General features: G+C 40.0%; 1 protein-coding gene across 2 annotated transcripts in view; it reads left to right on the top strand.

The window, feature by feature from the left end:
* Positions 1–23,230, top strand: part of tox3 (TOX high mobility group box family member 3) — a 113,343-nt gene that overhangs the window by 74,144 nt on the left and 15,969 nt on the right. For both annotated transcript variants that reach the window (XM_060837717.1, XM_060837716.1), the window contains exons 3-4: positions 9,279–9,530; positions 22,924–23,193. In XM_060837717.1, coding sequence (XP_060693700.1) covers positions 9,279–9,530; positions 22,924–23,193 — 522 coding nt within the window. The remainder of the gene's footprint in view (positions 1–9,278; positions 9,531–22,923; positions 23,194–23,230) is intronic.

Here is a 23,230-nt window from a genome sequence, read left to right as displayed (position 1 = left end):
GGGACAACCATGTTGCTCTGAGTCTGGACTCAAACATTGGTCAGACCAGATAAGGACAGCAGTTCCCTTCCCTAAAGAACATTATTGAACTAAATGGCATTTTCTGACAACCGATAATACTTTCCAGACCATCATGAGATTCTGAATTCCTGATCTTGGTCAAATTAAAATCCCACTCTCTGCAGTGAAAGTATTCTGACCTTGGTCCCCTGTGTCTTTGGGTGGATCAGCTAGTGATGATACAACTTGGCGATTGCCTCCCCCGTCTGCTTTGATAACAAAACCTTCAAGCCACTAAGGTGAGGGAAAGTTTATCGACTTTCTGCCTGGCACTGCCACAACATTTGCTATGTTCCTTTTGTGTATATGTATTAATGAGCTGGGAACTGTGTCCTGGTGTAGGAACAGCCAGAAGTGATGCTCTCTCCCACATTGGCTGCCAGACCTAGACTGCATAGGAGAAGTCTCTTGCCACAGAGCTGTAGAAATTTGCAACTGTTGTCCTCAAACTGCAGTTGATTCCAAACCAGTTGTCAATTTCAAATCTGAGATTGTTGCTCTAAAGTATGAAGGGATAGTGAACAAATGGAGGTTTGTCAAGTTATATTGCAGATCAGACATGTTTGTGATAAATGGCAGGACACCCTCAAGATGCTAAATGACTTCTTGTTCCTATGTTCTTAAGGTTCTTAACACAGAAAGTTGGGACAGGTCAAAACAAACTTCATTTTAGAGTCATATAGTCATAGAGATATACAGCATGGAAACAGACCCTTCGGTCCAACCTGTCCATGCTGGCCAGATATCCCAACCCAATCTAGTCCCATCTGCCAGCACCAGGCCCATATCCCTCCAAACCCTTCCTATTCATATACCCATTCAAATGCCTCTTAAATGTTGCAATTGTATCAGCCTCCACCACTTCCTCTGGCAGCTCATTCCATACATGTACCACTCTCTGCGTGAAAAAGTTGTCCCTTAGGTCTCGTTTATATCTTTCCCTTCTCACCCTACATCTTTGCCCTCTAGCTCTGGACTCCCCGATCCCAGGGAAAAGACTTTGCCTATGTATTCTATGCATGCCCTTCATAATTTTGTAAACCTCTATAAGGTCACCCCTCAGCCTTCGACGCTGCAGGGAAAACAGCCCTAGCCTGTTCAGCCTCTCCCTATAGCTCAAATCCTCCAACCCTGGCAACATCCTTGTAAATCTTTTCTGAACCCTTTCAAGTTTCACAACATCTTTCTGATAGGAAGGAGACCAGAATTGCATGCAATATCCCAACAGTGGCCTAACCAATGTCCTGTACAGCCGCAACATGATCTCCCAACTCCTGTACTCAATACTCTGACCAATAAAGGAAAGCATATCAAACACCTTCTTCACTTCCTATCTACCTGTGACTCCACTTTCAAGGAGCTATGAACCTGCACTCCAAGGTCTCTTTGTTCAGCAACACTTCCTAGGACCTTACCAATTAAGTGTATAAGTCCTGCTAGAATTTGTTTTCCCCCAAAATGTAGCACCTCGCATTTATCTGAATTAAACTCCATTTGCCACTTCTCAGCCCATTGGCCAATCTGGTCCAAATCCTGTTGTAATCTGAGGTAACCCTCTTCGCTGTCCACTGCACCTCCAATTTTGGTGTCATCTGCAAACTTACTAACTGTACCTCCTTATGCTCTCATCCAAATCATTTATGTAAATGACAAAAAGTAAAGGGCCCAGCAATGATCCTTGTGGCACTCCACTGGTCACAGGCCTCCAGTCTGAAAAACAACCCTCCACCACCAACTTCTGTCTTCTACCTTTAAGCCAGTTCTCTATCCAAATGGCTAGTTCTCCCTTTATTCCATGAGACCCTAACCTTGCTAACCAGTCTCCCATGGGGAAGCTTATTGAACACCTTACTAAAGTCCATGCAGATCTCATCTACTGCTCTGCCCTCCTCAATCATCTTTGTTACTTCTTCAAAAAACTCAATCAAGTTTGTGAGACATGATTTCCCACGCACAAGGCCATGTTGACTATCCCGAATCCGTCCTTGCCTTTGCAAATACATGTACATCCTGTCCCTCAGGATTCCCTCCAACAACTTGTCCACTGCTGAGGTCAGGCTTACTGGTCTATAGTTCCCTGGCTTGTCTTTACCGCCCTTCTTAAACAGTGGCACCATGTTTGCCAACCTCCAGTCTTCTGGCACCTCACCTGTGACTATCGATGATACAAGTATCTCCAGCAAGAGGCCCAGCAATCACTTCTCTAGCTTCCCACAGAGTTCTCAGGTACACCGGATCAGGTCCTGGGGATTTATCCACCTTTAACTGTTTCAAGATATCCAGCACTTCCTCCTCTGTAATCTGGACATTTTGCAAGATGTCACCATCTATTTCCCTATAGTCTATGTCTTTTTCCACAGTAAATACTGATGCAAAATATTCATTTAGTATCTCCCCCATTTTCTGTGGTCCAAACAAAGGCCGCCTTGCTGATCTTTGAGGGGCCCTATTCTCTCCCTAGTTACCCTTTTGTCCTTAAAATATTTGTAAAAACCCTTTGGATTCTCCTTAATTCTATTTACCAACGGTATCTCATGTCCCCTTTTTGCCCTCCTGATTTTTCCTCTTAAGTATACTTCCACTTCCTTTACACTCTTCTGAGGATTCACTCGATCTATCCTATCTGTACCTGACACATGCTTCCTTCTTTTTCTTAACCAAACGCTCAATTTCTTTAGTCATCCAGCATTCTCTATAGCTACCAGCCTTCCCTTTCACCCTGACTGGAATATACTTTCTCTGGATTCTTGTTATCTCCTTTCTCGAGGCTTCGCATTTTCTAGCCATCCCTTTACCTGCGAACATCTGCCTCCAATCAACTTTCGAAAGTTCTTGCCTAATACCATCAAAATTGGCCTTTCTCCAATTTAGAACTTCAACTTTTAGATCTGGTCTATCCTTTTCCATCACGATTTTAAAATGAATAGAATTATGGTTGCTGGCCACAAAGTGCTCCCCCACTGACACCTCAGACACCTTTCCTGATGAAGGGCTTATGCCCGAAACATCGAATTTCCTATTCCTTGGATGCTGCCTGACCTGCTGTGCTTTAACCAGCAACACATTTTCAACTGTGATCTCCAGCATCTGCAGACCTCATTTTTTACCTCAGACACCTGCCCTGCCTTATTTCCCAAGAGTAGGTCAAGTTTTGCACCTTCTCTAGTAGGCACATCCACATACTAAATCAGAAAATTGTCTTGTGCGCACTTAAGAAATTCCTATCCATCTAAACCTTTAACACTATGGCAGTCCCAGTCGATGTTTGGAAAGTTAAAATCCCCAAGCGTAACTACCATATTATTCTTACAGACACCTGAGATCTCCTTATGAGTTTGTTTCTCAATTTCACTCTGATTATTAGGGGATCTATAATACAATCCCAATAAGGTGATCATCCTTTTCTTATTTTTCAGTTCCACCCAAATAACTTCCCTGGATGTATTTCCGGGAATATCCTCCCTCAGCACAGTTGTAATGCTATCCATTTTTGAATCTAACCTATTGCTCTTTCATAGATAGGATATTTGGTACAATCCAAAGTGGAAAAACTTTTCACTCACTGGAATGGCAATGCCTTTCATTTTGATCATGCAATTCTTTTGGTCAATTTTTATTTATCTACAGAATATGACAGAGGCTGTGTTTCATTTGTACATGTGTTTCATCAACTACTGGACACTACAGACAGCATCCTAAAAGCACTGATATATTAACTTTTAGCATTCATTTTTGAATTTGAATCCAGTCCTCCATCAGCTTCTGCATAATGATTCTTCCAATTCTGACACAACTGTCTTTCTCAGTTTAAAACTGTGCAGAAACCACTTGTCTCAGTGGTTAAAGGTGTAGACGGGTTTGAATTTTCTAGTTTTAAAACAGTCAGCATTTTTAACAATAACTCTGTGGGCAAGGTAACAGATGCACACCTTGGAGGTGTACCAGCATTGAGATATTCACAGTCATCTTTGACAAGCTCCAAAACAATCATGAAGGTCAGACACTCTCTGATAATCCAAGACTTTGTTATATATTATTACCCACTTCATGATCATTAAAATACACTGGCCGTATATTTTCTGTATCCCTCATAAGCCGTGATCATATTGAACGGTACAGAAGGATATAGACTATCTCTCAGCCAGATAGTATTAGTAATATAAGAATCAAGTGTAAACTGCAGTACACATACAGCATGTTGGCTCAGTGTCAGCTCTGACAGCCTTCCACGAACAGAATGTGACTTCAAACTGCACAAATCCACTCCATAAAGTTCCCATTATGTGGAGCGGTATCATCACATGATGTTGAGTAACCAGATGAGCTTCCTATCTGCTGTTTATGACATTATGTAAAGTCCATGATAAGATTACTGCCTTGTAGTCACTTTCTGTTGGAGCTATTGTTCCCAGACAATCAATTCATTAAAGTAGCCCTGCCTGCACACTGTCACCACATCATATTCCAAACAGCATTGGCATTCTGGGCATGTTTCTCCATCACATTTTAAAATTTGTCTACATATAATTTTAAAGAAATGTCAACCCATAATTGTATAATACTTAAATCCAGAGTGACAGTCAAATGGCTTATCAGTGCAAAATCCAATTCAGGCACTCGTTGGTTTTAATATCTATAAAATGCAGTAAATAGTTTCAGTGACAGGTTAATACTGGTTATAAGTCCATTTCAGGTTCCAGATCTTAAATTAAACATTATCGTTCACTTTATTAAAGGACATATTTGCAATCTGTTAATGCTTGGCAAAATAATAATTGTCATTCCTGTACCAACAAGACCCATCTGCAGTATTTCTATACAGTCATCAGAATTGAATGTTTCGGGTACATGCTCATGTCTACATTATTAATTTAGAGCAATTAAACTTTAATCACAAGCAAATGTTTTCAAATGCAGATTTAAACAAGCCAAGCAGTTATTTTTATCTGAAGTGACACTAATAGAAGCTACACTGAGTTGATATTTGTCGTGTGCTCTCATAGACACTATCAGTCTGGCACCTTATCATTTCTGATTTTGAAGGAATAATGACAGCTTCTGTACCTGTGTAGAGCTTTTTTGTTCATTTGCTGTTTTTTTGACATTTTTAAACAATTATCAATTTCAAATTATTGTTAACAGTTGAGTAGATTATATTGGAGGAGATAAGGATTTTCATTAATTGTGAGATGTCCATTGCTATTTTAAGAGGTGGCACACAAAGCAGCTAACTGGAGATGTAATTGGATTTTGAGCATGGATTATGCACAAAGACACCGTGCATGTGCAAATGTTCCTAATTTACTGCTTAGAATAGTATTAGATTCCAGATTTGAAAGGATGTATTTATACTGCACCAAGCAAATTGATCTAATTGCTTCTGAGTTCATGCCTCCCTTTATTATAATGTCTACCTATTTGACTTCTATAACAACACCCAGGTTTATTAATGACTTGGGCAATGTGCTGTTAAAAGCCTTTGACACAGTGTTCTCCTCTCTTCCCTTTTCCTATTTTACTTGACATTGCCACAATACTGGTTAATCACCCTTTCTCACCTCTTCTCGTCATTCAGCCATTCATTTCCTAATCTCACTATCTTTAATATCTCTCAGCACCCCAGTTTACCACCTGGTCCAAGACCTTTGTCTCCTCAGCTTCTCTGGCTTTCCCATCCCGATCCCTCACTTCACCACATATCCTCTCTCTTTTCCTATAGTATCATACAACCTTCTCAGGATCCACATTAGTAGCCAGTCATCGTTCTGAAGCATATAACATTGTCTTTATCACTGTCGACATTAATTTTAATGTTCTCCTACCCAACTTCCCATTCACCACCTTGACTACCTCATAAAGTGTCAGTTAAGCCAGAATTCTGATGCCCATATTTTATCCTACATCAAATCCTATTCACTCATCACTCTTTCCTTGCTGATTAGGTGTTAGCTTTGTTGAGATTCATGGAAGGTTTCTCTCCATGATGCCAAGAGAGGTCTCTCACCATATCTTACCAAACATTACCCATCTAAATTCTATGCCCTTCTCAGTCGATTCTAGCCCCATTCTACAATTCACCATAACCAGAATAACTTGTCACCACCAGGATATCCCAGATGGACTGGCATCCATTGGACCAAGCACCGTTTGTCTGGAGCTGCTGTGTTCAGTTCCTGACATCAGCCCCGGGCATGGCAAATGAGAAAATTTGGCACCCTACTTTGTGGGCAGGGCCCTTGGTGAGCCTGGTGGATCAGCTGGTGAGGAATGGAGTGTGTACTATCCCCGTAGTAGAAATGAAGGCCACACACCAGGCAATACTAGACTGGTCTGGGGTTAGAGCAGTCTCAGCTATCTGGAGGAATGCATAACATTGTAGGAAGAAGGTCAATGACCCCCTTCACTCTCCTTTCTAAATGCGAACATCCTTTCTCTGATACCTCACTTGCTGTCTCTCTGTTGACATACTCTCCTCACATTAGGGCTCAAGCTCTACCACTTGCACTGTTGCCTGTAACATCTTTCCTCCCTCACTGTCACCCACCTGAATCCCTGACCTCACTAACTCAATATGCCCTTTGTGCTACTGCCTTAGGATGCCCCTTGTGTTACTGCCTTATTTGCTCAGGACAACACTCCATCTGCACCAAAAATAACAGCTGTGCCATCCACATTCATCTCCCTTCATACCAGCCCCTCACTCATTCCAGTAATAAACTAGTAATTCTGGTAATACTGAGCGAATCTAGAACCTGGTGCACCATATGACTGACTGACTGACTGTGTGTCCAAGCCCCTTTTGTATGTGAGACTGCCATTGATTTACTGTGCCAGGACCCTCTGACCAAAGACTATCCCCCTTGGCTTGACTGAGGATTGCTAACAACCATGACAAGCTTCCTGGCTTTTTGTCTTCACTAAACAGTATGTCAGTGGTGACTCAGGCTGAGGAGTCATAGCTCAAACAGGCAAAGTGCAGGGACACGGAGAGCATGCAGATAGGTTCAAGGTCAGTAAATGCCATAAGGACAAGTGAGCATGCTGTAAATACAGCCTGGCCCAATCCATGAGCTGGGTGCATGTATCTGACAGCATTATGATAATTGCCACTGTGCTCCACGGTATAACACTGAAGTGTAGAAGTGTGCTTTAAGTGGATTGGAAATGTACAATGAGGGTTTTTAGAGTATGGCACCATGTTAGATGCCAATGTCCGGGCATATGGGGTGTGTGTGACTAGTGCTCCTGGGTAGTTATACCATGTTGGTGCTTGGTGTCTAACATGGACGTCATTTTAGATCAAGCTGAAGTGGCCAGGTTCCTGCTCTGATGTCTGTGTTGAGAACTCTTAGCATCTAGTTTGCTCGTGGCAGGCAATAGGATAGGAAGCTTCATGTTAATGATGTGAGACGTATTATTAGTAATGTCATTAACAAACAATAATTCTCTTTAATAGGCAATGCGCTGTTGACTAGTGAGATTCATGCCTCAATGCCCAAAACTTTGTGAAATGATGCAGCAATTTGCTCTCGACATTGAGATATGTTTGCTGAATCTCTTGCCTGTTGTTGTATCCTTTGTTGTATCCCAAGTCATTTTGAGCCCTGTAAGATCCTGCTCTTGGTTTCTCAATGTTTGAAATTTAGAAATCGTGCCCTTGTGTTAAAAATCCTCCATGGTTTTATCCTTTTCTATTTTTAAACATTTCTACAGCCCCCACAGTCGTGCTGTCCTTCCATTTCTCAGGCTCAAGCTTTATGTATTCCATTCCCTTTCTCGGAGCCCTAGCCTGTGTGGTCTGCAATCCCTACCTTCTATTGTGTTTTTCCATTTAAGTCTCCACAATAATGCTTCCACTCTGTTCCCATGTACGTTGTCTGAAGCAATGGCATCATTGTATTTTTGGATGCCTTGTGGACAACACACCGTTTTTAGCAGTTGTGAACTCATGCTTTCCTTTATTGGTCAGAGTATTGAGTACAGCAGTTGGGAGGTCATGTTGTGGCCGTACAGGACATTGGTTAGGCCACTGTTGGAGTATTGCATGCAATTCTGGTCTCCTTTCTATCAAATGGATGTTGTGAAACTTGAAAGGGTTCAGAAAAGATTTACAAGGATGTTGCCAGGGTTGGAGGATCTGAGCTATAGGGAGAGGTTGAACAGGCTGGGGCTGTTTTCCCTGGACCGTCGAAGGCTGAGGGGTGACCTTATGGAGGTTTACAAAATCATGAGGGGCATGGATAGGATAAATAGACAAGGTCCTTTCCTTGGGATGGGGTAGTCCAGAACTAGAGGGCATTGTCTTAGGGTGACAGGGAAAGATATAAAAGTGACCTAAGAGGCAACTTTTTCACGCAGAGGGTGGTACGTGTATGGAATGAGCTGCCAGAGGATGTGGTGGAGGCTGCAACATTTAAAAGGCATCTGGATGAATGTATGAATAGGAAGGGTTTGAAGGGATATAGGCTGTGTGCTGGCAGGTGGGACTAGATTGGGTTGGGATACCTGGTCAGCGTGGACAAGTTGCACATCTCTATGATTCTGACTCTAAGTGACCAGGTCTAGCAAGTGCCGACAGAGCTGTTACATTTGATTGCAGAAAGAACAGCTGCAATCATGTATCAGGCTTGTTAATCAGTGCAGGTAGAATGTGGGTCACCCATTACCAGAATGTATAAACAATGAGTTTTTACAGTGCTATTTGTAAACTTGCTGCCCAGGTTCAGTGGCATATGTTGAATTAATCAACAAAGGACCACTAAGCACAGATAATAACAGTCTAGCTAATTCACACTACAATGCAACCGTAATGTCCTATCACTTGTACTTTCAAATGCCTTGATAACCTAAAATTTTGTTAAATAGTATCACTTAACAGGTATTTAAATCAGCAGATAAGGAAGATTGCTCATTTTGCTTGTCTAAATAGATCAGTTGGCAAGTGAAGAGCAGCCATTATGTCATAAAAGATTTTGTTCTGAGTTGTGTTAAATCTCATTGTAGACAAGTGCAGCTTGATGCAGTTTCTGATGTGCATTGATTTCAGCCTGCATTGAGAATTTCTATCTTTTATTAATTGATAACCCTATTAGAGTGGAAGTGTAACACTGTGCTGTTGTGTCAAGGACTGAGGGTTTAATGTTCTCTATTCAATTTTTTAAAAATCTCATACTATCGTACTATACATGGTGATTGTGCCCAATCTGTTCTCTCATCAGACATTCCACACTCCGAGCCTTGGTGATGAAGAGTTTGAGATTCCACCCATAACCCCACCACCAGAAACAGACCCCACCCTGGGGCTAACCGATGTGGTGTCAGGTTTCCAAGGCCTTAATGATCCATTGCCGTCACAAGGAAATGAATTCACACCCCATTTCCCCCCACAAAGTCTGGAACTGCCTTCGATCACGATATCCAGAAGTATTCTGGACCAAGATGGTGGACTCCTCAGCAATGGTTTGTCTGTGGTGAGTGAAACTTTAATATAACTCTCTGGAACACGATCTTTTATTTCAAGCAGGAATTAGATAAGGCTTTGAGTATAGTTGATTATATATTCTTGAATCAAAAATGCATCTGTACAGAATACTATCCAAAATATCCAATTCATTAAAGTACACATTAATACTTGCATATATTTTGAACAAATACAGTATTTTCTTTGTGTTCATATGTGTTTAATGCAGTTAGTCTTTAATGATTTCCTGTTTGCAAAAAAAGCCGAGAAAACATAGTCCCTCTTTCCTTCATTTGTTTGTACCATTATGTGAACAAAAGAAATCTACATGTATTGAGCTAGTCAAATTGTAGTTCTACTAGTAGTTTAGTGGATAGGGCTACAATTAGATGAACTACAGAGACTAGTTAGATCACAGATTCAATCTTCAATCACTGCAATAAGGTGCTAGAATTGACTTTAGTGCCCTGGGTCAGGAGCAGAAGTAAGATTCCCACAATCGATTGCTATCCAGAAATCTGTTGCTGGAACTGCGTTGATATGAATGTTTTTGAAACAAGATCTAACCCAGCTTGGCTGTGGTGCAGTCCACAGTCGGTCTATTTGCTGAAATTCCCTATCAAAGCTCAAACCTGAATACTGGAAACCCAAACCACGCCTTAAGAAAAGGGAAGAAAATAGATGAAAATAAAAGAATACTCAAATGAACACTAAATTTCCACACAAATCCTGCCTCGACGTGTTAGCTAAGAAATGTGAACGAAGCAGCAGTTGATTTACTTCGAGCTCTTTAATCAAAGATTTGGCTGACTTTATGAAAAGTTAATCCAGAACAGTGAATTATAAATGGGCTGATCAATTTTCTGTCTGCTTCATAATCTTTCAAATGCTAATGAGTATTTGATTTGCTTTAAACCAGGTTAAGTTATTATAGAAGTCTAATGTATAACTACCGACAGTGACTTACAGTTTTAAGTCGAAGTTATTCTTCTGAGTGAGAGGGTGAGTTAGTGGTGTCGGATGGTGCTAGAAAAGTGAAATGGGGAAAGCCTCTGACAACCACAAAATATCAATGAGGTTGGAAGCTTAAGATTTTTTTAAAAATGTATTATTTCACAGGCTGGGCATTGGTGAGCAAGAACAGTTGTGTTGCCCATTCCTAATTGCCTTTGAACTGAGTGGTTTGCTGACCGCATTTCAGTGGGTTTAGAATTAACCTGGTTACTGTGGACCTGAAATTACATCCAGGCCAGAGTAGGGATGGATGATTGCTTTTCCTTCCCAAATGATATGAGTAAATCAGATGGGCTTTACAGTAACCGAGAATAGTTGTTACAGTCATCATTACTGAGACTACGTTGATATTCCAGATTTATTAGAATCATAGAAAATAGGAGCAGGAGTAGGTCTTTTGAACCTGCTCTGCCATTCAATTGAATCATGGCTAATAATCCAGTTTATTACCCTGTTCCCCCCTCCTCTCCATACCCTTGGATACATTTAGCCCGAACAACTGTATCGAACTCCTTGAAAAGAAAATGGCATTACAGCAAAAGTTACAGAATTACAAAATCACAGAACTGTTGTGGAGTGCAAGGAGACCATTAAGCCATCATAACTGCACTGGTTATGTTACCTAGTGCCTATCTCCTACCTTTTTCCCCATTTCCCTGCAAACTGTTTCTATCCAAATAAACATCCAGTTGAATGCCTCAGTTGAACATGCTTCCACCATAGTTCCAGGCAGTGCATTCCACACCTTAAGTACCTGCTGTGTGAAAATCATTTCTTTTTCTCAGATAATTTTACTTTGTAACATCATTGTAAACCTCTACCCTTTCATTTATTTTATTTTCTTTTATGAGCAGGAAGAGCTTCTCCTATTTATTCTATCCAGCCCACTCATAATTTAAAAGCTCTATCAAGTCTTCTCTTCACATTTTCTCAAGGAGAATAGATCCAACAACTTTAATCTATCCTCATAGCTGAAGTTTCTCATTGCCAGATTCGTTCAAGGCCATTCAGCACCTGTCCCCATTGCAGACTTTGTTCAAACATGGATTAAAGAGCTGAATTCCAAGGTGAGGAGAGACAGCCCTTAACATCAAGGCCACACATGATTGAGTGTGGCATCAAGAAGTCCTAGTGAAATTGGAATCAATAGGTATCAAGGAGCAAACTCTACACTGGTTGAAGTGATGTTGGGTATGAATGACAATGGTTGTGGTTGTTGGAGGTCAGCCATCTCTGGGACATCTCTGCAGGAGTTCCTCAGGGTAAGCCCAACTGTCATCAGCTGCATCATCAATGACCTTCCCTGTATCATAAGATCAGAAGTGGGGATGTTCACCAGTGATTACGCTATGTTCAGCTCCATTCGTGATATCTCGGACACCGAAGCAGTCCATCCCCAAATGCAACAAGATCTGGACAATATTCAGGCTTGCATTGACAAGTGACAAGAAACATTCACGCTACACAAATGCCAGGCAATGACCATCACTAAGAAGAGACAATCTCATTAATGCCCCTTGACATTTTAATGGAGTTACTCTCACTTGAATACCCATTATCAACATGCTGGGGGTTACCATCAGGAATTCAGCTGGACTTGCCACATAAACACACTGGCTGCTGGTCAAAGGCTAACAATATTGAGTGAGGAGCTCACTCCCCATAGTCGGTCTGCCATCTACTAATGCAATTTAAGGATGTGATGGTAATTGAATTAAATTAATAAATGAATTAAATTCTGCAATCTGTGGGATTTGAATCTGTGTCAAATGTCTTTGCAACACTCCTCACGGCCAGGAGGAACAAGAATGCCCAAACGTGATTCTCACCCATCATGGTGAGACCACCTCATGGTATAAAACACACCTCGCCCTGAAATTAAACTCCCCAGCGCTCCAGCCTCTCGGCCCTGGGTTTGGACCATTTCCACCCATCCAAGTCCCACCGAGGTGAAGCATCAATCCAGCCAGTCCCATTGTTGCTTCCAAATCAATCCCTATCTGAGAGGAAATGCTAAGCTGGCTGGCCTCAAGGGGGGCCACCTGCCGGAGCCAAAGATTACATTTTGTGAAATTTAAAACTCCTTCCCATTCAGGGAATCTCAAACTTCTGGTTTTCCCATGTGTGATCGGCCTGAAACCCCACTCCCAGTGCATACAAATTTCCTTCAAACTGTCCATATTGATTTAGCAGTGAATACTGTAACAAAATAGTTAAATCTTAATAAAGATGGCATCATCATTGTAAGATGCCCTCTCTCCAATTGGTTTTAAATGATTACAATGAAAATAGAACAATAGAAAAAAGGACTGTGATTAGTTGAACTGGATATTCCCTCTTGCAGTGGGTAGCCCTAGTGCCATCCTGTCTCTCCTCTGGGTAAATGGCCTGAGCGTGGATGGTGCTGGAGAATTGGTACACTGGCCAACCACATGAAATTCAATAGCAGTCCAGCCCAGTGCCTGTCCCTAATTGGGGCCTATAAATAGAGGCTTTTACTTTACAAACAATGCCTAGACATGTTTCTTTTTCGCTTTCAAACAGAATCACCTGCAGCCCATGGTTCCTTTTTCAAACTGTACTCTGTGTGTTTTCAGCTGTCAGGTCAATGTTTGCGGACTGTAGTCAGTGCTGGTAAGTGACAGTTTACGTGTAGAGCTAAACGCTTGCACTAAAGCAGGTGCTTCACACAGAGGTTTAGTCATTCAGATAAAATGCAACCCACCTGCTCCTGGAATGTAGCATTCTAAGAAACATTATTATCTTTAGATATTCTGAAAAGCTAATACTGCATGCTTCAAATCATTTTGAATATTGGTGCCTCTGCATTCAGGATTTGTGATCGCTGTTTGTGTTCCTACTCTTTGTTTCCAGTTTCTTACACAGAATCACATAAAATTTCATGCAGTCCAGTTGTTATAATGCTAATATTTTACTAATGTTGGGAATAAATCAAAAGTAGGTCTAAGATTCCCAAAGACAATACTGTATGCATTAAATGATAAAGATGCTATCGAATAGAAGCCTATTCCAGATTCCAACAAGCATTAGTGGTTAAAGTAAAGGATTAGAAATCTTGTGTAGATTCAGATCCACTCAATTATGTTTCTGGTAAATGGAAAAGTGTGCTCGGAATTGTGAATTTATGAAAGGCAGTGGTAATGTCCCTACCTCTGGGCCAGAAAGCCCGAGTTCAAGTTTCGCCTGTTCCAGTGGGTGTTATAACATATCTGAACATATTGTTTAAAATGTCTTCCTTTGGCAGTCTATCTTAAATCAAGGAAACTGCAAGCTATTTCTCCGGCCTAATTTGCCAGCTATGTGAGTTAACTGTCATGACAGAAATGCAACAAGTCTTTGGGAGAGGAGGGAGGGGCTGGGGTATTTTTCACCTTCACTGTTTAGGCAATAATCCGATGTAGCAGATTACACACCAATTGTGGAATCTTTCCAAATGTCATCCCACTGCTTTTCAACCTGCTAACATTCACTCATCTGTGCATGCTGAGAGTGAAACATCCCAGATCAGCAAGCCACTGGGTTACCTAATTGCCATTGCAATTTGAACAACAGAAATTATCTTACATTTTCAACTAGTAGTCTAACCTCGCATCCCTTAGTGCCATTAAAACTTATCATCCGCTTTATTCTAGTTGGGACCTAATTTTCCATCTGATGTCGGAGGCTGAGAGGTGACCTTATAGAGGTTTATAAAATCATGAGCATGGATAGGATAAATAGACAAAGTCTCTTCCTGGGGTGGGGGAGTCCAGAACTAGAGGGCATAGGTTTCGGGGTGAGAGGGGAAAGATATAAAAGAGACCTGAGGGGCAACGTTTTCATGCAGAGGGTGGTACATGTATGGAATGAGCTGCCAGGGGAAGTGGTGGAGGCTTATACACTTGCAACATTTAAAAGGTATCTGGATGGTGTATGAATAGGAAGGGGTTGGAGGAAGTGGGCTGGGTGATGACAGGTGGGACGAGATTTGGGTTGGGATATCCGGTCAGCATGGATGAGTTGGATTGAAGGGTCTGTTTCCATGCTGTACATCTCTATGACTCTTTGTATGGAGTGCGATGTATAGATGCTCAGAAAAATGTTCGTATGGACATTGCTCGATTGTACTTCTTCATAGGTTAGCAATTGCAGTAATTATGATTGTTGAGAGCAACATGAACAGCATGAGTGTTGAGGATGTCAGGGGTAAGATGGGCAGTGGGGGTGAAAATAGGAAATGTTACACTTGCGCATGCATCCTTACTACATTTCAATTAAAGATGTAAATTGATGGTGGTTTATGTTAAAATAGGTTACGTTTCTATTTTTGTTTCTTTTCAAAGAAGAAATTTAGTGGCTTTCAGCACTGATACATCACCTTTATATTTCCCTTGGGTAATATACTAGAGATGTACAGTAAACCATTCTATGAAGCAGAACATTCGTTGGATTTTTTGTTCAAAAGAATGTGTCATATTGTTTGATGAGTTGCAAAATAGTTCAAACATTATCAGTACACATGTTTATTCGAAAAGTGGATGAAACAGAATGCTTTCTGGGTTCTGAATTAAAAACAAAACTATGCTCCTTTGAGGCAACAGACAAGACTATTCATTTATTCATCTACTAACAACACAGTCATAGTTATTTATAGATTTTGGAAGAGAGGTGATTTGTGCCACAAGCATATAATTTAGCTTTCAGAGATTAAACACTTTTCCTCCTTTTTATATAAGATTTGTAGTATTTGCTTGCAGCATGATCGACACTTTCTGCTCCTGGGAAGTATTTTGCTTTCATGACAGACAATGGAAGAATTTCAATCCTGTAGAAATAATCACTGCTGAGCGAATTTATTATACACTAAAATAGGGAGACTAATTTCTGTACATTGTGAATCAATCCTAGAATCTGATTGGAGAAATGAATAGGTGTCATGTCATTTTCCAGGAACACTGTCACATTTTACAGATTGGTAGCAATATATTTGTTTTGCTGGTTTCATTATTTCTTTACCATAAATATTATTTCAAGCAAATTTTCAAAACCATGATAGCTAGTCCACATGAAATAATGGGAGAGTCGGGGTAGATAGCTATTATACTGTCTTTGTGCTTCTCTGATCAGGCCTCCAGTCTCATTCAGGAAGATTGAATGAACTTGTAGTCTTTGTGCCAGTTGTGCATGTAGCTGGGTACTCTTGGCCAAGTCGCAGGTTGTCAGTGCTCCACAGCAGAAAATTGTTCTCGCATTGACACCAAATTGCAGTCTCATTCAGAGAATTCATGAGAAAAAGCTGGTGTGGAATGTGGAAAAAAAAGTATACTGTAGACAAAGTAGCACAAATGCTGGTGTGGAAGAGGCTGGGCTGACCACTTCCTCCAGATTTGACTACAGAATCACAGCATTGTTAGTTGCAGTTATGACGAACCCAATTATTTCTTGGTTGTTTAGTTGCATGGACCATCTGTCTAAAGAAGAATATTCTACCTCCAGGGAAGAACTGAATGGTCAACTTGCCCTGAAACATCTCATCAGCTGTTCACCAGTCAGCATTCACTGTAATAGTGAAGAAGAATGTAACCTTAATTGCCCTTTCTGACCTCGTGATAGATAGGACATAACGAGGCCATGTTGAGGGAAAATAAAAGATGAATGGTTACAAATGGTGTTTTAAATCACACATGTTTTCCTATTTCCAGTTTAAATTCGTAAGACAAAAACATTGTAAAGTTAATATTAATTCAAGTAAAATAAATGGCATGTCTCTTTCACGTTGCAGCATGAATTACACAGTAATGACCTTCATATGTCTTTTTTAATGGGAAAAATGATATTTGAACCATTGGCATATAATTCAATGTGTACTGAACCCTCCATCATAAAATCATCCATATTTGCCCAGGTTCACATGGAGGCAATTTTAAATTCAAGTACATTGGTAGACTTTCATATGTCAACTTAATTGTAATTTTAAGAAGATATCTTTGAAAAATTTTATTACCCGACTTATGATCAAAGCAATAAAAGCTGCACATATTTAAAAAAAAGACTGTCATCTAATCTGAAAAGTTCTGATGCTGAATATAAGTCATTTTGGACTTGTGATTTTAGTGCAATGTGAAGCTCTTGATTGGATTATTATTTTGTAATGCAATTATGCACATCCATTAACCTGTAAAGGCATAACATTGGAGATCATAATTTGTAATTCCTTGCATTTGTGACAAACTGGCATCATTCCCTACAATGGATTAAAAGTGTTTTTGAGTAAAATCCCATAAATCACACATTTTGTGCATCAAAACAATGTTTTTAATATGAAATATAAATTTAATCAAACAGATTCTATTGATAATTCCCTTTTCACATTATTTTATTGTTATTAATAATTCTATAGATATTCTGAGCCACTTCTTTCAATCTATAGGTGGTGGTTCAGCACATTCTTTTAACACCTTTCCATAATCTGTCCAGTCCAGTGAATAGCAACGATTTCTGTAGTACATCAGTTTCAGAAAGTGGAATTTTTACTAGACAGCTATTGTGACATATTGGGTCAGTCAGAAATGAAAGATATTCATGCAAGCATGCAATACTTGTAATGAAGTCTCACTCTGACCTTCTGTATGATTGATTCTGTAATTTAGTTTTCTCAGGCTGTGCCAGAAATGAAATGAAATCATGTTGAACAAGTTCTGAATACCCACAGTGCACTACGAAAAATCTTCAGCCCAAGAGGCTTGAGGGGCAACAGCTGAGCGATTTATCTCTGCACTATTATAGGCTTTGCGAGCATTCAGAATTTCATTTTTCTCATTTGGTTTAAGAGCTTAATTCTGCAGGTAGTTGTGAATGGAAAAAAAAATAAAACACAGTTCACATATAAATTGCCAGAACAGGAGTATGTGCAGAGGGCTGATAAAATATCTGAATAGAGTTGACCTTTCATGTTAGTGAAAGTTGCTGGGGGATTCATCCTCATAATTACCATATAGATTATTTTATTCCTGTTCTGCAATGAAACATTTCAGAGAGCACTACTGCTGATTGAATGAAAATTGAACTTGTTAACAGTCTTTCCAGTTTTGACTTAGAAATGCTATGGGACTCTGCTGTATGTTATGTAAAGTTAGTTTTAATGAATTCTGATATTAACTCTGAAGGAACAGTGAATGTCAAAGCAAAAATGACTCATCTTATATCCCTCATTTATTATTCAGTTAAAGCAGTAGATTTTGATTTAGTATGCATTCTATACTATTAAGTGTGCAACTTACTAAAGTATACATGGTATTTAGAATGCTCCTTCATACTTGCGTGGACTGGTATATCACAGTTTAAGAGTTCATATCCCCCTCTGTCAGCCAAAATTCTTCACTTTCCTGTGGCAAGACTGACAAGATTACAATCTGTGTTTTGATTGAAAATGTGAATTGAAATTGCTAATAGCTCACTCCAAAGAAAATTGCTTTATATATCAGACATATTGGTGCATAATTATACATGTCCACCAGACCCTGTTAGTGAATATTCAATTAAGCCTGAAAGGAATGTGTTTTCACACGATCAATGTGAATCAAGCATTTATTTGTGTATTTTACTCCATAGTAAACATGTCCATGATGGTATTTTTTGTTGTGATTTGTTGCTATTTAACTTTCAAGAACACACCAGAAATCCTTTCTTTTTATGTAAATGTTGTATGTAATCTCAAAATCAATCCAGGTTTTTTTTAATCGATTGAGTGAATTAACAATCTTGTTTACAGAGCTGAAAGTGAAGTAGTTATTTTATGCATCATTAAAATGTTTAATGTCTGGAACACTTTGTTCCTTTTGAATAAAGTGTTCATTGCACAGTTGTTTATCTTCTCTTGACTATCAAATGCACATTACCTATGGAATTTTCCATTGCTGTACAATGATTGTGACATGAAGTAAAATGGTTCTCTGAATCCAGTACAGTATTTCTCACAATTTGACATTTAAAGAAGTCAACATCTATGATGGAAATGAATGATTCATTTGTGCAGAGCAAGATCATTAGGTAGTAAAGATACAATAATAGTGACTGAAAATGACTGCTTTAAATGTCGTAAACACGTAACTTAAATGGCAAAAGAGTTTCCAAATTGTTTTAGTTATTTCAGGTATCATGGAATCGCTTAATTCAAAAAAAGTTGTATTCATAATTTCAATTGATAGTCCACACTTCCCCAATACCCAGTACATTCATGTCCTTTAGAGAAGGAAATCTTTTCCTAGTTTGGCCTATACGTGACTCCAGAACCATGGCAACGTGGTTGATTCTTAATTGCCCTCTGAAATGACCAAGCAAGTAACCCAAGATGCTGCGAAGTATAAAGAAAGGAATTGAATTGGACGTACTACTTAGCACTAACAGCAAAAATGACAGTCCCAGCAAAGTCTGCATTATTAATATCTGGAGCCTTGTGGTCAAATTAGGAAAGCTGTCTCATAGACAAGTCAAGTAACAGCTTGACATAGTCATACTCTCAGAAAGATACCTTCCAGACAACCACCAACACCATCTGTGTAAGATCTGTCCCATAGTCAATTGACTCAGCAAAGATTTTAACACCATGATATATAGTCAAGAAGGAGTTGTCTTGGGCATCTTCAGCTTTGAGTCTGACCCCATGAAATCTCATGCAACACATCAAATTTGAGCAAGAAGACCTCCTGCAAATTACCACAGACACATAGCTGGTGTGTTATATTAGCAGTTGTAAAGTTGATTTTTTTAAAAACTTGATGACAATATTTTCTAAGTTTATAACCATACAATAGACCATTTATCATAGTCTGTTATGCATGAGCTTTTGAGAGGAAAATTCAAAATGTTTTAGCCACCCCAAACCCTTGGCAACTTATATGCCTCACCAATTCCCCAATGGTTCATAGCTTCCATTGCAAACATATTCCAAGGTGGCAGCCAAGTAGGACTCTTCAGCCGGAGTTCATCCACTCTGTGTCTTTTTTTTAGATTAAATTAGATTCCCTACAGCGTGGAAACAGGCCCTTCGGCCCAACCAGTCCACACCGATCCTCCGAAGAGTAACCTACACAGACCTGTTTCCCTCTGACTAATGCACCTAACACTACAGGCAATTTAACATGGCAAATCCACCTGACCTGCACATCTGTGGGGGGGAAACCGGAGCACCCGGAGGAAACCCATGCAGACGCAGGCAGAATGTGCAAAATCCACACAGACAGTCGCCCGAAGCTGGAATCGAACCTGGGGCCCTGGTGCTGTGAGGCAGCAGTGCTAACCACTGAGCCACCATAAAATGTTCAGGTTTAAGTCCTGAACTGTATGATTTAGCTTAGATTCCCTACAGTATGGAAACATGCCCTTCAGCCCAACAAGTCCACACCAAACCTCCAAAGAGAAACCCCCCCAGACCCATTTTCCTCTGAATGATGTACCTAACACTATGGACAATTTAGCACAGCCAATTCACCTGATCTCACATCTTTGGACTGTGGGGGGAAGCTATGCAAACTCCACACAGACAGTTGCCTGAGGCTAGAATTGAACCCAGGGCCCTGGCGTAGAGAGGCAATAGTGCTAATCATTGAGCCACCATGCTGCCCTTCCTTTTCCTTCTTTGCTCTTTTTGGGTTTTTTTCTGTCTTTTTCTCGGTGATATCCTGGCCTCAGCCCGGTCTTGATCTGTTTGCCTCAGCGCAGACCTAGCGTGGCAATCTCTTGATGGCTTGGTGTGGTCGTCTCTCAGCATGGATTTCCAGCCTCAGGATGACTCTAGAGCAGTCTTCCAGCCTCAAAAACCTTGAGGTGAAGCCTGGCATGGCCTAGAGGCAGGGTGTCGATGTGGACTAGGTTGGGAGGACTGTTATTCTGAAATTTTATTTCTTTATTTTTCTGATTTATTCTTATGATCTGTTGTGCTGGATTTTTTTTTTATTTCTTTATATTTCCTTCTTCCCCAAAGAATTTGTCTGTATGAATCTGTACCTTTGTGTCTCAGATATTGCCATAAGTAGTGACTTGTAAGCTTTTCACTGTACTCATTTGAGTACATATGATAATAAAGCTAATTCTAATTCAATACCATTTCCCACACCCTGCCATAGCATCTCTACCCTTCAGGTAAACAAATACAATTTCCATGTCCACCTGGTATTTGCTCTACAGAGCCAATGTACCCTGTAGTAATAAGACGTGCCTGAAAAAGCTTTTACCACAGCCATTCATTTGCAGGTTTTTTTAAAAAAGTGATGACTTTACTGTAACCTTATGAAAATGCCAATGAACCAGATCATTAACATGTTAGTAACAGAGATTATAAACACTTAACAATGCCTTATCTTGTGTAAACAAATATTTTGCAGTTGGATACAATATTAAAGAGAAAAAAAAATGTCAGTGAAGCATATTTCCTTTGGATGCAGTTGTTTTAGTGGACATCTGAACTCTCACCAGAATGCAGAATGAAGTTTGGCTGGACAATATGTAGGGGTCGGGGAAGAAGCATATATTAGCACGCAGGATATGTGGGACCATTTGTTGGATGGAGTGGCATAGGTTTACCTGGGCATCTCTGAGAGGACAAATGGAGAAACTTAACTAGGAGGGCATAAGGGACCATGGGTGACGTGAGTGAAGGTGTATCTCCTGGCAGGGAGGGGACACGAGTGTGTGGAGGATGAAAGGGCGAGAGACGTGAAGATGAGTTTTGAGATTTATTGCTTTATAATGCTGACCAAAGCCCACACATGCCTTGGCCAGCCTGTCTGGCTGCCTCCACACTGTTTTCAAATGCATTGGACCTGATCCCACTTTGCAGCTATTCTCCTGAAATAAAAATCCTGTTTTTTGAAGCACTTTCTGCTGCTGTGGATATGCTGAGCTGGGAATTTCCCCAACTCATGCTACCTACCTTGGAAGAAAATCCATCTCCTCCTGTAGAAGCAGTTATATTAAGAAGCACAAGTGTAACAGCAAAAGAAATCCTATTTCCACACATGCAGAAGAGAGCCATGAACCTTTCAAAAATGACAGTGGCAATCATACTTGAATCCAAATGCCGCATTTTTAATTTTCCCATTTTAATTTGTGCCAAAGATTACCATGGCAATCAGACTACTAAATATTTCACCAGATTAAACAAATCATCTGCTCAACTAAAGCAATGTATATCAATTAAGACCAAAGCCAGAACTAGCTTTGAGATGGTGTATCTCACTAGGATTGAATGAGAAATTACTTAAATATTTGGATTGTATTTACATTTTTCATTGCATTTTATGCTTATCTTAGTCAGAAAGAGAAAAATAATTTCTCCAATTTTTTATGATGATCAGAATCAGTCACTTGGTAGTCCCACAAACCAGTAAACCTCTTCCTGAATAAAACATATTGACACACCCTTGGATATGTATTCTTTATTGTAGTGGTGCACATTTTCAGCTATCCTTTGGGCTCTGAGTGAGGTGGACAATTTAGCACATATCAGTATGAGGCCACAGGCAGTTTTTATGAACATTGACACAGCAGCACAGAGAGGTTTCACTCATGTACTCTGAACAGGATTTAAACGTGTAAACAAAGCCTTACCCCATCACCCTGTTTTGCCAGGGAGCTAATTTGTCAATAGGGACTTTCCACAGAGAATCACAAAGTAACTTCCAATGATTTTGTTAGATTACTTACTTAAATTATAGTTATTTTACAATCGAAAGCTGCTTATGCCATAAAAGTCATAAACAGATCATTCCATTAGCAGCACTGACAAGAGATCATTATTTGTATTTATTAGACAACTTGCCGTAAAAAGTGACAATCTTGCTCAGGAGTTATAGGGTCAATCTCATTTATGGGTCACAAATGACACAAGGTATCTTCACCAGTGAAATTGATCATAACTCAGGCTTACTTGTGGAGAAATTGATCACAAAGCATTACTGATCATGATCTAGCTTCTATGTATAGCGTGGATTCATCAAACAAGTGAAATCTTTTCAGACCATCCAGTCCCTATCTTCCTTGTATCTTGTGGAATGTTCCCGTTTGTCAAACTCTACATCATTTGTGTATCTGCTATTCAATCTTCAACCTGTAATCTTTCACATCCTTCTCCTAATTTCAGCTGCAGGGGTATTGATAGACGTTTATCCTCTGGAAAAGTAGAACTAGTCTGACTATCATTTTATTGATATTAATATTGTGTCAATGGAATAGTCTATTATCTCAACTGGTGAAGAATCCCTCCAATCCCATTGAGTTACTAAAATGTTCCTCAGAAAATTACAAAAAGAAATAACCTCAGTGTTTTGTCTTGAAGTTCTGTGTCCAATCAACATTAAATCTGAACCTGTTTTCTCCTCCTACCAATGCAGGACCTGGGACAAGCTCAAGTTCCCCAGTACCACCATAATCCGAGCATGGGAATGCGGTCTGTTGTTCACATGGCTGACGTTAACCAAGCAGGAATGATTCAACATAATCAGTTGACCACCATTAACCAATCACAGCTGAGCGCACAATTGGGATTGAATTTGGGAGGTGGTAATGTGCCCCATAATTCACCTTCACCCCCTGCCAGCAAGTCAGCAACTCCATCCCCTTCCAGCTCAGTAAATGACGATGATGCTGATGAATTTAACAGGGTATGTTGTTTGCTTATTTACAGTCAAAATACATAGA

This window comes from Hemiscyllium ocellatum, chromosome 17, assembly GCF_020745735.1.
Source record: "Hemiscyllium ocellatum isolate sHemOce1 chromosome 17, sHemOce1.pat.X.cur, whole genome shotgun sequence".
NCBI lineage: Eukaryota > Metazoa > Chordata > Chondrichthyes > Orectolobiformes > Hemiscylliidae > Hemiscyllium > Hemiscyllium ocellatum.
This window is presented reverse-complemented; position numbering and strand designations above follow the sequence as displayed.